A 17272-nucleotide genomic window follows, 5' to 3' on the forward strand; every position below is an offset into this window, starting at 1 on the left:
TGCACAGTGACTCTTGTTAACTTAACAATTAGCACTCCCATGTATGATGTCAGTGACTACCCGAGGCTCTTGGAATGAGCTGCCTAGGCTATGGAAGCCCCCGAGTCCACAAACTCCATCAGTATTTGGACAAGGTCATAAGCAAAATTGAAGTTCTCTCCTCCCTTTAGAGAAAAGTATCTCCTTCTTGGATGGCCATGTCTTTCCACTGAGGCCTCTCTCACAGAGATCCTTCATGTAGAACATTTTTTGCCACAGTGTCTTGGCTTTCCATGCCTAAAATGTCTGCCTCAGTTTTCACAGCTGCAGAATAGGGACAATTACAGGACCTAATTCATAAGGGTTAAAGGACTGTTTTGAGGATTAATCATAAAATTATTAGCCCTGTCCCTGGTACACCACATGATGTGGGCTATAATTTACTATTCCTTAATAGTGTCCCTCACCACCCAAACCAAGCTGATATTCACCACAGACATCTGGAGAATGAACACTCATGCACCCTCAGATGTTCGGCTACTCAGAATCCCCGTATGTTCCTTCACCCCTACTGGAAGGGCTGTAACTTATAGCTAAGGGCACTACTAGTAAAAGAATGCAGTGTTAACGTGTGCCTTCCGAGTCTTGGCTGCTTCAGAGAGAATATTCAGTCAACTTTGACTTCTGCTTCTGCTACCCTAAAGGAAACCACAGTCAAGTTTTCTACATTGGTTATAATTCCGCAAGGAGGACGAGAACACCAGGCAGCAAGACTGGAGCTGAGGATAGGAGGCAGATCGTGTCTACTTCCTTGACATAAAGTGGCAGAGGAACAAGCCCACAAAACACTTTGGTTTAGAGGCTTTAAAGCTATGGAGGTACAGATAGACTGAGTGTACTTAATTGCATATCTGGAAAATATCTGGAAATTTTTAAACTCCTCTCACCCCAAAGACTCAATGAAAATACAGTAAGTTTAAGTATTAAACATATTCTTGGGGTGCGTGTTAGGCAACACTCAGGAGCACAAAAACATATTCCTGTGAGTAGGATCACTGCTCTATAGCCACAGGACTTGAACAGTTATGCCCTATCTTAACAACGAGTAAAGAAGTCCAGATCTTTGTTTTATTTATTTGAAAGGCACAGTGACAGAGGGAAGTAGGAGAGACAAAGAGAGAGAAAGCTCTTCCACCCAATAGTGTACTCCACAAACACCTGTAATAGTCAGGGCTAGGTCAACACCAAGCCAGGAGCTAGGAACTCCATGAGAGTCTCCCACAGGGGTGGCAGAGGTCCGAGTACGTGAGCGATCACTGCTGCCTCCCAGGGTACAAATCATAGGAATCTGGACTAAAAGTGATGGTAGGACTAACACCAGGTACTCTGATAGGTGACACTGGTGTCCCAAGTGATAGCTTAATCACCGTGCCACACTGCCCATCCTAAAGTCCATATCTTAAGTTCCAGAAATTATTCCAAGAATTATATGCATTAATCAATATACATCACCAGGCACACCTGGGAGTCTTTTGTCTAATACATATATTCAATCTTTTTCAAAACTAAAGCATCAGAATATTTAAGGTAAATAAGGTCTGAGATTCAGTACCTTTCAAGTTCCTTTAGGTTACCTAGCAATCTATCCATAGATAGCTATACAGTTTCAGGAAGTGGGATAAAAAATGATGTAAGACACTGAAATATCAGGTGAACTCCATCAAAAAAGGGAGATTTAAGCTGAATGTCAAAAATTAATTTTGGTAGGGAGATGAGTCACTAACCAGTGAAATCCATGGCAAAAATATGGGAAAGGTGGCAAAGTAGGAGGATGCTACCATTCACTGACATACACGATTTACACAGCTTATCTTGATTCTCAAAAGCCTTCAGGAGGCAGTGCAGCAAGCACTGGCTATGTATACAACTTCAATCCATGTTCTTCCTTCTTCCTTCCCATCAGAACTCTTATTTGGTTGTGAGTGTGTGTTTGGAGGAGGGCCTCACACTGGCTCCCCTGGTCTACCCAGTCCTACTAGGGCAGGCACTCAGGATGAAATCCTGGGAGCTATGGGCTACTGGAGACCATTCCTCACTCTGAAAACTGGGTTGTCTCCTACTCTTCCTCTAGACATTTTCATGCCTGGGTTTGATGCTTGGATCTCTAAAACCACCTTATTACCCATCAGAAAAAAAACTGGACTGAGGACAAAGACTAAGACTCTACATAGCAGAAAAGAAAGATGGAAAGAACCTTGCCCTTGACAATGCCACTGAATCAAAGAATTAACAACCTGGAGCTACCTGCCTTTAGACTTTGGCACATAAAGTCATACATTTCCCATGCTTCAGCCAGGTGAGGCAGGGTTTTCTGTATCTAGTAGAGTCAAAGCACCCTAAGAGAGCCAGAGATGAACTATGATTACCATTTTATGGAAAAATCACTTAAGATTCAGAGAAATCAACACTTGCCCAAGGTCACAAAACTGATGTTGGTGGGCTGGGCAAAGGAAAGCCTGAACGGGTCAGCTCAAGCACTACCAGACAAGGTAGCAGATGTTCTGCCAGAGACACTGGGATCTGTGGAAGTTTTCAGAGTGAGGAATGGCATGATCAAAGTGGTGATTCCCAAGGAAAAATGGCAAAGTCTAAGTGTATTAATAATAATAATAATAATGGGGGGGGGGGCTGCCTGTTTGCTCACTGCTGCCCTCTGCCTCACTTCTAGCATTGGATGGTTCAGGCCCTAAGTAGCCACTCTAAGACTTCAGGGTAAACTCAACATGCATAAAAGTTCATGTTCAAGCAGCTGTGAGACCACAATGAAAGCACTTTTATAGCCCCTCAAGAGAAGGACTGACATGAAGTGCTCCAAACCATTTTCAATTGGCTTAGGGTCCAGCTGAAGCAAGACAGTTCTCCAGACAGCCATGTCAAGAAGCCATTAATGCCAAGCAAGCCTTCCTAGAGAAATAACTTTTACAAGCGTGTGTCTTCAAGACTGCTCTCCTTTGAGCTATCGAATGCTAATGCTCTGTGTTTTGGGATCAAGGCGGGGCAGCTGAGACCAGGAAGCCAGCAGTTCATTATTCCAAGCTGAGTTTCCAGAGCTAACCTGTGCACTAACTTTCTGCTCTGACATCAACTTGCTCCTCTGCAGAGGTCCAGAATGGAGTCAGGAAATCTCACGTGCATATGTATGCTGTCACTGCCTCCCCCGGATGACTGACGACTCAAGGTTCAGGCCAAAGACCACTTTGGATAATTGCATCCTATCTCTCCGCTACTCTTCCTATGTGACTGTCCTTCTTGTCTCGCCCAGTCTGACTGTTTTAATCAGTCAAGTGCCTCTCCTGCTATCATCCCCCACAAGCAAATGGTACTCTGTAACAAATGGGCTGCCAGTAACCTCGAAGTCTCTGTTGTAATCTCTATACCCAGGCCCGCCCTACACACTATGACCTAACTTGGTTCTGGTCTTTGAGGTATCTTACCTTGAGGTCATTGGTCCTGTTTTGAGCCTTTTCTTACCCTTTGCACGTACACAGATATTTTCCAAATTGGACCTTTTCTCTCCCTGTTTGATCTTGACCCAAACTCTCCGCTGATGATGCTGCCTTTGGCTATTCTTACTCCGACATGGCTTTGGGGACCCCTGTCCATTGCCACATACCCTCAGGCAGGTTCCCTACCAGTCACCCTGGTCTGAAAGCTCCACTTGTCCTCTTTTAATCTGAATGTCCTGGAAACTGTGGGTTTACCGGACAAAGTCAAGAGCACCTCACAGCTCCTAGCTGTCCATATCTTCCTTTGCTACCTGCCTGTCCAAGTCCTGCTGCACTGCTCAGTATCTTTCCATGTAATTTAATAGGGGAGGTACTGGAGTAAAAGCCAGACAACTGACTTCTAAAACCATAGATCTGCCTTTAAGTAGCTTTGTATCCCTGATAAGTGGATCCCAACACTGGGACTCAATTTCTTCATCAGTTTTATGGAGAGCTTGAGTCAGACCAATGTTCAGTCACCTGATTCACACTTCTCCAAACAGATCCCTGCACACCCAAGAAAGGCCATGACCAACAAGACTGAGTGTTCACCATAAATGGCCAGGTCTAATGTGGCACTACCACTGCTCACAGGGGTATGTGGATTTTGAGTACAATGATAGTGAGAATAATAATAAACAGAATTTACTAGCTGGTTACACTCATTTAATCCTCTCACCAGCCTCTGAGGAGGGTACTAATACTACACTGATTGCACAGGTATGGAAATGGAAGCTTCAAAATATTTAATAATGTACTCAAGCCACAAGCTGCTAAGAGGTCAGTATCTCAGCAAAAAAGCTTCTTGCCTACATGGAAAGAGACCCCAGGGACCCAGGAAGCCCACAGCCCAGAGGACACTTCCAGGTGGGAAGAGCTGGCACTGCCACCTATGTCTGTGAGTGACTGGATACGGAGACTGTAAACTGCCCCACTTACCCTAGCATGCTGTTTGTCATGTGTTTTAGAAAACTCAGCAACTCCTGACTTCTGTTAGCAGAGACAATTTTTCATACTTCTCAGCTGGAGACCACGGCACTGATGGACTGGAAGGAAGTATACCCTCTCCATATCTACAACTCCTTATACAGAGATGTAAAGAGATGTTCTGGAAGGTCATGGTCCCTGTCTTAGTGCAGAGGGAATCCAATAGGATACACGTTAAGAGTCTGGGGCACTGGGCTCAAATCCTTGCTTAGTATCTGCCTAGCTAGGAGACCTTATTTTCTTTACCTCAGTGCATTCTCTCTTTCAAAATGAAAATAACAGTATTTGTCTTATATGCATTTTTTTGCATGAGAATAGTTTTCATTAAATGCTAGCAATCATTGTTCTTTCCATTGTCCAAACTGGAACTGGGCTGGCCCCAATGTCTGCTTAAATAGTTGCTGCTATACTTTTCCTCTCAGGTCTTGGCCAACAGCTCTCACTCCCAAGTTAGCATTCGTCCACTTAAATACATTTGCCGGTGGGGAGGCCCAGGGCTTAAATGCTGACTTGTTTCCTAGTCCTGGGACAGAACTCCCACCCTACAAAAAGATTCACAAATTTGTAGTGCGAAGAAGGAAAATGCTGACATCTCCAGGCGGGGCCGGTGAATCTAGGTGTTTATCAGCACGGGTGAAGGCTTCCAGAGGGGACGGTGCTGCTGGAGGAGCTCTGGAGTAGCGGACCTGGGGAGGAATCCCCATTCTAGGAGCCCTGTCTGCATAGTGGGCTTCAGAGAGATGGGCGGAGACTTGCTTTGCACACACCGTCCAAGGCTGAGTAACCATGATGTCAAATGTAGACATCATGAGGGACATAAACAATCAGCAGGTCAGGGGTTACAGCAGGGATGCAGAAGAGAAGACTTCCTTTGTTTCAGAAGTTGCAGGGGATTTACCTAATGCTGCTTTGATGGAGTACGGATTCCGTCACCCAGGATAGAAAAGCCAGCAATGGAGTTCAGAAAGTTCGTGGAAAGGGGGAATTAAGAGAAGTTTATCTTGGTGCCAAAAAATTTGAAATGCATGCATAGGTTTTTCAGAATACACATCTTCCATGAACTTTTTGAAGACCCCCTTATACACACCAGCTACCTGGGAGGTATCCCTAAGCAGAAAGGACATCAAAGACATAAGCATTTAACTGGGAAAAGCCAGCCACACTGCTGAGCACTGACTCTGCATCAGGCATTCCATATACATCATGTGACAAATACCATCATGAGGTCTGTGTACAGATGAGAAGACTAAAGATCTGTGAAGTTCAAGGTCACACACTGAGGGAGGCATGGCTGCACCAGGAAGCTCTCAGTCCACCTTGTACTCATGCTGGGCACTGTGCAGGGGGCAGATGTGGCAAACAAGTTCTCTCCACCTGGGGCAGCCCAGCCAGGGAGATAATCACACACATTTCTCACACCCCTGCCCTCACAGGTGCATTTCTTTCCTCTGATTGGCCATTCTAAGACTGCTGGAGCCATTTCTCAGAGTGAGTCTCATGCTGGAACTGACAGCCTGAGTGTCTGCCTGTGCTCCAGGAGGCCCTCCCCTTAGGGCTGCCAGCACGGATCCAGCTCTTCATGTGTCACTGAGGCTGGTGTCCCACTCTGCGGCGCGGCTCAGCCCCAGTGCGTGGGCAGAGAGACTCGCTGGCTCCAAACCCACCCCTGAGCCATTTTGGCAGCCCCGAGGGCCCCAGGACACTGGCTCCTCGTTACCGGGGCATGCTCATCAGCAGACCGTGTGCTGAGCCCTGATGTGTGTCATCCTGACCTTGGGCCAGTCATGGAGGGGGACAGGCCAGAGGCGAGGCATGCACACTAACAGCAATCTCTCTGCTTGCTTGAGCTCACCAAGGAAGAGAAAAATAGAGTCATTTCTTGTACTGGTAGGGGAGGCTGTTTTGTCACAGCTATCTCACCTCAGGGCCAGTGAGATCCATTTGCTATGGAACTGTGTGCCAGGACATCAGGAAGAACACAGCCCCCTGCCTGACCAAGCTCTCTGCTAAAATTCCACTGGCCTGTGATGCTCAGAAAATGCACCGGGCAGGGCAGGAGAGAAGACTTAACAGAGGGTGATGGTTAACTCTGGCACCTCAGCAGCTCCTTATACACAACTCTGGAGTCCCTGCTTAGAAGTCTGTGATGGCTCCCTATGCCGTTCTCAGCTGAGTCCTATCTGCACCCTCTGGCTTTCGGAGAGCTACAATGCCTAGTCTCAGACCATCTCTCTCCCAACTTGCAACTGCTCTACCCATCGTGCCCATTAAAACCTCCATGCCTTCATTCACCTGTAATTATCCTGTGCTTCCCTCCTCCAAATCCCCAGCTTCCTCCCAAGAGCTGCCTGATGTTTGCTTACCTTTTACTGCCTCGAATGAAGCCACAGGGTGACATCTTCCTTCAAGAGTGGTGCTGCACCCACGCTTTCAGCCTGGGAAACGAGGTCTTCTTTTTAAAGGTCCCCAATACACAAAATTCCCAGGATCTTCACTGGTTCTCTGGCCAGATTTAGAAACTCCCACTGATGTTGGGCATGGTATTTTCTCTTCCCCAGCCTGACTCCCTCAGGCTGTAGGGCTACCTCTCTTTGAGTTGATTCTTGACCTTCTGTCCCTAACATTTACTCTGTGCCCTTGGCTGGCATCTAGCCCCAAATGGAATCCCTCCTCATTGGGATCCTTGCATTGGAGCAACTCTGATGATCAAATGATCCAGGCAGTGGAGGGAACCAGCACCGCAAGTGCTTGCTCAGGAGCACGAGCTTCTGTGTAATTTTTTTTTTTTTGAAAAGATTTATTCATTTATTTGAAAGGCAGAATGAGAGAAAAACAGGAGAGACAGTGATCTTCCCTCTACTGGTTAATTCTCCAAATGACCACAATAGTTGGGGCTGGGCCTCAGCTGGAACTCCCTCTGGGTCTCCCTCCTGGGTGGCAGGGGCCCAAGCACTTGGGCCACCTGCTGCTGCTTTCCCAGGCACATCAGTAGGGAGTTGGATCAGAAGCGGAGCAGCCAGCACACAAACCAGTGCTCCTGAGGGATTTGAGCACGGCAGGAGGAGGCTTGACTAGCTGTACCACAATGCTGGCCCCATTCCTTTAGAATTTTTGGTCCAGCCCAAACCAGAATTTGCATGGAAGAGGAAAAGACTGTTTTCTGATCTTTTAACACTAAAGTTTTTATTAAGGGGCCGGTGCTGTGGCGCAGTAGGTTAATCCTCTGCCTATGGCGCTGGCATCCCATTTGGGTGCTGGTTCTAGTCCCAGCTGATCCTCTTCCCATCCAGCCCTCTGCTATGGCCTGGGAAACAATGTAAGATGGCCCAAGTCCTTGGACCCCTGCACCCACGTGGGAGACCCAGAAGAAGCTCCTGGCTCCTGGCTTTGGATCTGAGCAGCTCTGGCTGTTGCGGCCATTTGGGGAGTGAACCAATGGACGGAGGACCTTTCTCTGTCTCTCCCTCTTACTGTCTATTACTCTCTCTCTCAAGTAAATAGCATCTTTTTAAAAAGTTTTCATTAATACTTTCTGTAGAAAATATTCTATATGTGCATATATATACAGTACATAAATGCACACATATACCAATAAAATCAAATTTTAAAAAAATGACAGGCAAATCTAAGTCTCCAAGAAGTTCAGTGAGTAGCTAATTTTTATTATTCCTCTTAAATGCCTAGGTAATCTTACTGCAAATCATATCTTTACTCAAAAATATATGATATATTCAATGCAAATCCCAAAGGGCACCTTGGAGAGAAGCCAGGCTATAGGTTTATATTCTTCCCATTTTCAAATAAAATGCAAAAGGAAAAAACTAGTAATCATTTTAATGAGCCTTTAAATAAATTCTTGGCGAGAGCATACTGCAGTAATTTATACACACACACACACACTTGCTGAGAAAGGGGCTTTGTGACTAAGGAGTGCATTTCCAAGAATTACACTAGATTTCTTTTCCTTTAAGTGATTCTTTTGAATTGAACCACACTTTGCAGCCACTTCATTGCAGGGGTGCACTTGCTAAGGCAGACAGATGCTTCTAAACCAGTATCTTTCCCTCATTGACCCCCTTTTCTTCTGCTGCCTGAGCCCTCATGAGGTCAGATACTTTTCCTTGGGGCTGGAGAGTGGGGTGTTTTCTGATGCACTTGCTGGACATGCAAAGAAGAAAGCACTTTGGACTTCAAATCCGTTAACAAGGGAGATTTGGTCCAGGCTCCATTCTTTTCCTTTTTTTACTCTTTCCTCTCACACATTTTCCCCTAAATGCATCTCCCAACACATTGCTCTAGCCTCTTGGTAACTATGTTAATTTATGAGGCATGAAAAACTGGGTGGTTGTGAATTAACAAGAGTGGGGCCGTTCCTCACCATTGGCAGAACAATCAATCTCTCTCAGGCAGTCAGCAGGTTTGGTTTTTAGGAGACAGGGACGAAGATGGGAAAAGAGGTGGTAGCATGCCTCCAGATGAGCCAGGATGAGCAGCAGGGGAGGCCCTACAGCCCCTGAGTGAAGCAGGGGCAGAGCCAGAGCCTGGATTCTACTCTGTGGTTGTGATGCCAGCACAATCAGTGCAGGGTCCCAGGGTCCCAGGAGGAGCTTACCAAGCATCATCCTGGGGCCACAAAGCCCAACTTCTCACCTGTAGACCTACTTTCCACTTGGAATGTGGGTACATGATTTAGACCTACTTCCCACTCGAAATGTGGTACATGATGCCAACAAGACACAAGGGATGGCAGTAGACTGAGGACAGCCTGCGACCCACTATGCCCTGAATTCTATATCCTCATCTATTTTAAACATTTCAAAGTATGGATGCTTCATATAAAAATATACAAACCTCTTAAGAAAACCAGAACATAATAACAAGGGAATTAACAACTAAATATACCAGACCTGGTTTCCAACCAACAACAGTCATTTGCAACCTAGAGGCCAAATCCCTTTTATACAGGGGCTGCCAATTGGCCCATTCCCTCATTGGTATTACCTACTGGACCCTGTAAGCATGTGAACTTGAATCCCAGGGTCCATGTATGCAATTGTTTTCTTGTGTGCATCTTCAATGTCCAAGTTGGATTGCAGAGAGCATGAAATTGCTCCCTACCTAAGACACTCTGCTCAGAGCAACACATTTCACAGATTGCTTAGCAATCTTTCCAGACTTTCTGTTGCCTTGTTTTCATGTAGGACACTTTAATACCTGTGAATTGAACGTGTATTAGCCTACCACATGCATTCCCAGAGCTTGCAACATTGTTGGGAGACATGGGTCAGCCAAAGCGGGAGTCCAAGAGTTTTAAATTCTGCATTTTGTTTTGCTTAGAAGTTTTCCAAGGTGTTAAGAGCTCAGGGTTATGCTGCTGTGTCAAGAGAATGACTCAGGCACAACCAGCATCCGACTACGCACACAGTGCCTCTTTCACAGCTTGACAGAGGCGGCTTGTGCATTGGAGAAATCTGACTGGTAATTCCCATCGCATTTCTGCAGGGTAGCCTAGAAGTAATTATCCTTCTCACTGGTAAATCAATTAAGAAAGGAGGCTAGAACACTCCCCTCCTCTAAGAAACCGCTAATCCCCTAACACTAACCAGCAAAAAACCCCAGGCAATGGGGTAACTACTAATAAAGTGAGGACTGCAACTCATCTGGTCTTCATACCTGTGGCAGTGGCAGCCAACCCTGTGGTCAGACAGAGGTTAGTGGGGAGCCCACTAGCTAGTCTACAAAACTCAAGCGACCCATCCACTTCAGCCTTAGTTTCCTTGTCTGTCAAATGGGAAGAAAACTACCAGACACAAAAGATTAATAGGGAAACTCAGAATATAATAAGGAACACAGCCCAGTGCCTGGAACTTACTGGGAGCTCAATAAGAAGAAATGATCATGCAGTTCTGATGTCAGAAGACCTGATACTTCTCAACACACACACACGCGCACGCACACACACACACATGCACAGGCATAGGCACCACTACTCTGCAGTCATTTGGTCACATTCCCTGGCAGTCAGACCTGTGTGTTCTCTGCCATTTCCAACACACTGTCTCCAAAGCTGCAGGTGGCAGTCCCTTCTGAGCCAGAGTAATTACATCCCAACATGCCTGCATGTCCCTATCCACTCAAAGATTCGTTCTCAAATAGATTCACCCTCGGGAGCCAAGCACCTCTCTGGTTGAGGCACAAAGCCTTTAGCCTGTTATGTAATGCATAGCTTTGGAAACTGTAGCACTGATTATAGCACTTGCCATCCTGCATGGGCCTGAGGACAAGAAGCAACTGACAGTACTGCATTCTGGAGGCACAAGGATCGCTCTCTCACACAGGGGCAGGAGAACTGCAAGCTGGAGCTCGCCAGCTCCCACCACAGTGAAGTCCCTCCTCTAGGAAACTCCTGCTTGCAGAATTAATACACTGCTCTTCATCTTCCAAGTGCCAGACTCAGAAACACTCAACGATGTTGGACTCCCTTAACAAAGCTGGGCTCAAACCCAGATGATGAGCTAATTGGCCAATGGCCAGAGAAAGGCCAACAGCCAGACATAGAGTCAGGGCAGGTCAAGGTCATTTGCATAATGCTGATGCCACAATACCCTAGGATGGTCTAGCCTTCATTTGGAGCAGCTCTGAGCATCTCATATCAAAACTCTAACACAGGCAACCATGACACCCACTAGATAAAATGAGGACACCCTGCTCACACCATGTGAGAAAGACAATACTAGTCCAAAGTGCAGCTTCCTTAATGGAGCTCAGCATTGCTGGACATATCCCAGCTCATTTGTCTCCCAAAGAAACCCACTGGGAAAGCTGCTGGAGATCCATGATGCAAAATCGGGGTAATTTACAGGACTATTTCTTTATCATGGCAGCTTTCTGAAAGGTTTGGGAGGATTAGATAGCATGTGGACAAAGCTCCTAAAAGGGAGTCAACATGGTAGGTAGTCAGTTAATGCTAAGACTATTGCTGTAGCGTACATGTGTTAATGATGATGTGTTAACACTTCTTTTTTCAACTTAGTGGCATATTAACTGCATTTGGAGATTTTACTTTGTCAAAAAAAAGTATTTAGAAAATCAACAATTAGCTTTAGGAGCAACTATAGAAATATCAGTACAATTTACTATTTTGCCAGGGGCAACAGATCGCATTTGATGTATTCATAGCCTCGAAGGAATGCAGCAGCCATCTGTTAAATAAATAACTCATCAGGTGAAAAGCAAGTGCTTCCACAAGATTAACTGAAAAATCTGCTGGAGACGGCTGCCATTAGCGAGCTGATGAACATGGGGAGCTACAGATAATTTGGGTATTGAGACAATCAAAAGAATCTGGAATAATGCAAGCTGAGATGAGAATCCAGGTGACCACAGGCTTCGATTTCTTCAAGGTGTGTTTAAAAAGGAATCTAAATGTTGTTTTCAAAGTTGTATTACAAGGTCATAATGACCTAGAGCTCTAGACTAATAAAGAAACAAATACATGTACTTTCATTTATATTGAACACCTTTAAGTGGATGGAGAAGGCAGAGTTCTACAAAACTATTCTGGTTAAGAGAAAGTCATCATGTCGAGTATGTGTGCATCATCACCATCCAGATATATGAACACAACCAAAACCACTTAGTCTAAGAACACAGAATGTAACTGTGTCTTCCCTTGGCAGATCCAGAGATCACTTCATAAATCTCACAGGCTTCTTACAAACATTATTTTTTATTGCTATTTACAAATAAATCCATGAAATGGGCCCGTCATTTGTATTTTCCCTAATCTGAGTGAAAAAACACCTGTGCTTTTAATTTGCTGGGTGTCAGTGTTTTGTGGTGAGAGTTAACTGTCCTTTGCCTAACTTCTGTTCACTGGGCAATAATCCCTGGGACAAAGTACCCCAGAGAGCCCATGGCCTGAATGTCACATCTGGGAAGGACAAACGTAAGTGGTATTTTTGTGCTATTAGTCTCCAAAGTGCAGGTCTCCATTCCTTCTTGGCCACAGCATCTACCTTAGCCCACCCTCTGCCCTCTTTACTTCTCAGAATTTCCATGTTGTGCTAAGGAAATAGTTCAAGCTGTCAGGCATAGAGAAAAACAGCAAAGGACAAAGATAAATATGATTATGATAATTTCCAACAGGAAGCACACATGACAGATGAAAGCCAAAATGAATGCAATGGACTATGAACCTCAATGGACTATGAACCTTCATGTACCACCGAGGGAATCTTCACAAAGACAGCTGATCTACAATCTTCATGGAAATGTGATTAATTCTATCATGGTACAGACAGAGGTCAATGCTGAAGGGCTTCTTTCATGTGCCCAAAACCCAGTTCCTCCTTCTACCAAAGTGCATACGGCCACTCTGATTCCACCTGACCTCAAGTCCTTGGTGGCGAACGGAAGGAGCATTGAAGTAGGAATCATAAAAGGAACTGCTGATGCTGCCCTTAACCAGCCGAGTGAGCTGGTGGGGATATTTGTCTTCCATGGGCCTTGGCTTCCTCCTCAATGAAGGGAGAAGAAAGGAAGTATTGACACAGATCATCAGTGACTCAATTCAATCAACTTTTACCATATGGCCAACCAAGGACAGGGGCACCAAGCTTTTCATTTTTAGATTATTAAGCAACAGTGAACCCTAGGTTTGGTCAGAGAGGAGGACAAGGTGCAAAGAGATGTGTGATGCCAATGAATCTGGACTGAGAACCAAGAGGCCTGGGTCCCTGTCCTGGTTCCTCTCTCTACCCAGATATGTAGACCTTTTTGTCCTCAGTTTCTCAACTGTAAAATAAGGCACTTGGTACAGATGAATGATTCCAGACTGATACTCTATGGACATCTGGGACCTTAGGGTGTTCATCAACTCCTCAAAATGTATGAATATTTCCATAGCGTAGGCATGTTTCTAGAGAGAACATCTAGAACTTTAATCACATTTGCAAAAAAGTTACAGCTCAAAAAATGGTTATGCATATAAAGATGAAATCTATGGTCCCTTCCAGCTGTTTCAGTAATGCAAATAACAGCACTGAAAAATATGAAAATAACAATGCTTTGGGAAAAGAGAGAGAGAGAGAGAGAGTTAGAAGGAGGAAGAGAGAGGGAGAGAGAGAGAGAGGGAGGGAGAGAGAGGGAGGGAGGGAGGGAGAGAGAGAGAGAAAGGGAGAGAGGGAGGGAGAGAGAGAGAGGGAGGGAGAGGGAGAGGGAGAGGGAGAGGGAGAGGGAGAGGGAGAGGGAGAGGGAGAGAGAGAGAGAGAGAGAAACTACTCAGCTAAAACCAAAAACAGAACCTAATCAGCCATTCTGGTTATTAAGGCTCCAGCCCATGGACAATGGGCAAGTCTGTGGGTCCCAGAACCACAGAACTGGCTGGATCTCCTGGCTTTTAATCATCAAAACTGGACCAAGATACAACGGTCCTTCTCCCTGCCTTTGCCGGGCATCTGTAGGGTTACTAGATGTGGAAGTAAGGAGAGGCAGTGGTGCTATATGTAATGATGCTGAGGGTTGGACTGAAAGCTGCTCCAATTCAAATAGCACAGTCCCCATTCCCAGCCACAGCGTGCATTCTACCATGTTGAATAAGAGACCAGCAATGTCTGCCCATGGGGTAAAGCTCACTCTTGAGCTTACATGGATGAAGGAAGAGATTGTAAAACCACTGACTACAAGAGGAGAGTTTGGAGATGTACTTTTTAAACCTTTTAGAAATACTGTAATGATCTTTCGTGTGATCATTTGTATGCATTTATTTGAAGCAAGCCTACCTCAATTTCTAAATAGTAGTGTTTTCCCAGCAGTAGAGAAATCCTATCTTCCCAAAGCCAATACACTGTACACTATTTCTTCTCTAAAACAGCCCGTTGTATATGGGATCCAGGCTTCCTCCTCCCATTAAGTCTCTCCATAATGAAGGTTTGACTTTCTACAATTTCATCCTGACTACTAAGGTAAGAAGAAAGACAAAGAAGCAGAGGAGCTGAGAGAGCCAGGTCCATCCCCCACATCAGCAGAAGCAGCTCAGGCCCAAGCAGAATTTAGAGGCCACTCTTCTTTCCCTTGGCCAGATTCCCTGTAAATAAGAGGCTCTCTGGAAACAGATGAGCAAGTGGGAGGCTGTAGGAAGACTTCCCTCTGGAGCCAGGCAGATAGATCCATATTCCAATTCCAGACCATGACTTAGTCACTGTCTGACTCAGGCTAGAAAGTTGCCTTACCTCTCTGAATTTGTTTCTTCACCTGTAAAATGGGTCCAACAATAATTTCCACCCCATAGATTCATTGAGGATAAAGGAGGTGACACATGTAAAGCATTAGCAAGGCCCCGGGGAGCCCTTTCATGAGTTGCATAGCCTTACTGGTACTGTTGCTGCTGTTGCTGTTATTAGCATGACTATTAAGGCTGTTGTAAGAATTACAGTGTGTGTGTGACGTGTAAAGCAGGTACCTATAAGTGACACCGTGGCCACTAGATATCTTTGGAACTCCTGGTGCTAAGCAGCCATGCTACCCCCACAGGAGTGCGCAGGACCCACCAACTCCACCCCTTACCTTCCTTTTGTTGGTGGGGTTGACATATAGGTAACTGAGGACAGTCTTCAAACCCACTTTGTCATTCAGCTTTTCATAGGTGGTGCCATAATCCGTTGACCTGCAAGTAAGGGGAAAAGAAGAAGGGAAAAGACTGTTTTACCAAATGGGAGACTGTGTTTCAAAGGGAACCAAGGCTCTCCCACAACCACCACCTCTGTGCCCAAATCATAGGAGTGCTTGAAAGTGTTCTTGGGAGATAAAAAGCCCCATTAATTTTAGAAGAGCAATTAGACTAATGCATCTGCTTACTACCTAAGCTTGCTCACCTTTGCTCCAGCCTTTCTCAGAGACCTACTTTTTGCCCTTTGTGAAGCTGTGCAGTGAAAGGAGCTGCTGGAGACCGCCTGCCTCCCACAGCGCCCCCTGCTGCACTGTATGCTGCTACAGAGGGACTCAGGTGCCTATCAGAGGGCCCTCTGTATGGGGAAGATGGCACAGAATTTCCAGAGGTCACTGAACTTGTGGCATGGGGATCCTTGGAGAGGTAAGAATTACCCAAGGACTTGTGGGGCCCAATGGCCAAATGAGGCTACACCAGGCAGAGAGCTGGAAGCTGAACATGGGACAATGATGTGGGTGCATCCAGGGTAAAATATCAAGACTGAACTGCTTCCAGCAATTCATCATTCCAGTTATGCTGCTGCCTACCTGCTCCTCCTTCAGGTCTGATTTCCAGCAGACTGACCTTATGCTGGAAGCACAGTCAAAGCTCAGAGAACAAAGGCAGGCTGTCCCCTGGCGCCTTTCTTTCCCTCTGCTCTTCCATGGTGGAAGAGCGCGATGAGTGCCAGCCAGTGGGATTTAAGAACCCAGCTCCCTGACACCAAGCCTAAGCTTCCTGCCCCGCACACCTCTCTCTCCCTTTTCAGACCAACAGCATCAACAGGCTCTCCACTTCCCTTTCCATCCTCACCCTCCTCAGATACAATCACAACACTTTTCTAGCTCAGGCTACCAAAGGGCAGAGGTCAACTTACTTTCACCAAAAGTAACTGACCTTATGAGTGCCCACATTGCCCCAAATCTCAGTTTCTACCACTAGCTCTAGGCATCTCCTTGACTTTGGCATCTGCCTTTCTCTGAGCCTTTATCTACATTCTAACTTGCATCTGGTTCGTCCCTGGCCCCTCAATTAGCTTTAGAGGCAGAAAATAAAAACTATTCCCAGCCCCATCCAAATCCCTTGTCCACAGGCCTAGCTTAAACATTCACCTCTAGCTCCTCTGTTCACCAGCCCCCTTCCCAGTCACTGCACATCTCCCTTCTGTATGCGAACAAGTTTCCCCATCTTCATGCACCAGGAACACTGGGCATCTCTCTTTTCTGACAGTATTATGAGGAATTCCTTCATGGTCTGCCCCCCGACCTCAGAATCGATGTAAGCTCCTGTCCACAGGAGCTTTGTAGAGCACTACAGTAAGAGGGAAGAACATGAACTCTGGGTATAGAAAAAAATCTTTGTTTCATTCCTAGCTGCAGCTCTCTGGTTGCACAGCCATGTGCAAATCACTTCACCTGCTGGTGTCTCAACTTTCAGATCTGAAAAATGGGGATAACTCAATCTCACAAGGAGTCTGTAAGGATGTAAAACCAGAACCATGGAAAATCTCTTATCAGGATGGAGGCATAATGACATTAAAAAATAGATAAATAGGCACTTGTTCCTTTTCCCCAAATGCCCAGAGCCAGGCCTTACACATTATGCACACTCAGCACATTTAATGAATAAACAAATGTCATTATTTCAAGTCCCTCCCTAGGCTCCTGGCTCCTCAGAGCCATCAGTTAAGCTCACTGTAATAATCAGTGCCCCCAGAAAGCTGACTTCTTACTCTTCTTATCCTCTGGCTCCTGTCTACCTCTGGTGCTGAAGCTCTGGGAATCACTCCCAGTCTTTCCCTTTGCCTTTATCTCTCAAGCCCAGCTCCGTTCCCAAGTCTTAATGCTTTCGTCTCCTTAATATCTTAGGTCCCTGGTGTCCTTTGCATTTTCATGCTGATGCTATGGCTCATGCATCATCATTTTTGAAACAGTTCCCTAGTTGGATGCTCTTCTTCCTAGCTTCCCTCCACACTTACTCATCAATCAGACTGCTATCAGGTTATATTTCAACTACCCAGATCTGTTCACCTCACTCCATGGTGACAATTACC

The 17272-nt window shown here is 45.7% G+C and overlaps 1 protein-coding gene across 1 annotated transcript in view; it reads right to left on the bottom strand.

Annotated features, from left to right (window-relative positions):
• The window catches only part of SORCS3 (sortilin related VPS10 domain containing receptor 3), a 638451-nt gene that overhangs the window by 329217 nt on the left and 291962 nt on the right, over positions 1–17272 (bottom strand). Inside the window, exon 3 of the mRNA XM_062214350.1 lies at positions 15078–15177. Within this exon, the coding sequence (XP_062070334.1) occupies positions 15078–15177 (100 nt within the window). The remainder of the gene's footprint in view (positions 1–15077; positions 15178–17272) is intronic.

Source organism: Lepus europaeus, chromosome 17 (genome assembly GCF_033115175.1).
Source record: "Lepus europaeus isolate LE1 chromosome 17, mLepTim1.pri, whole genome shotgun sequence".
Classification (NCBI taxonomy): domain Eukaryota; kingdom Metazoa; phylum Chordata; class Mammalia; order Lagomorpha; family Leporidae; genus Lepus; species Lepus europaeus.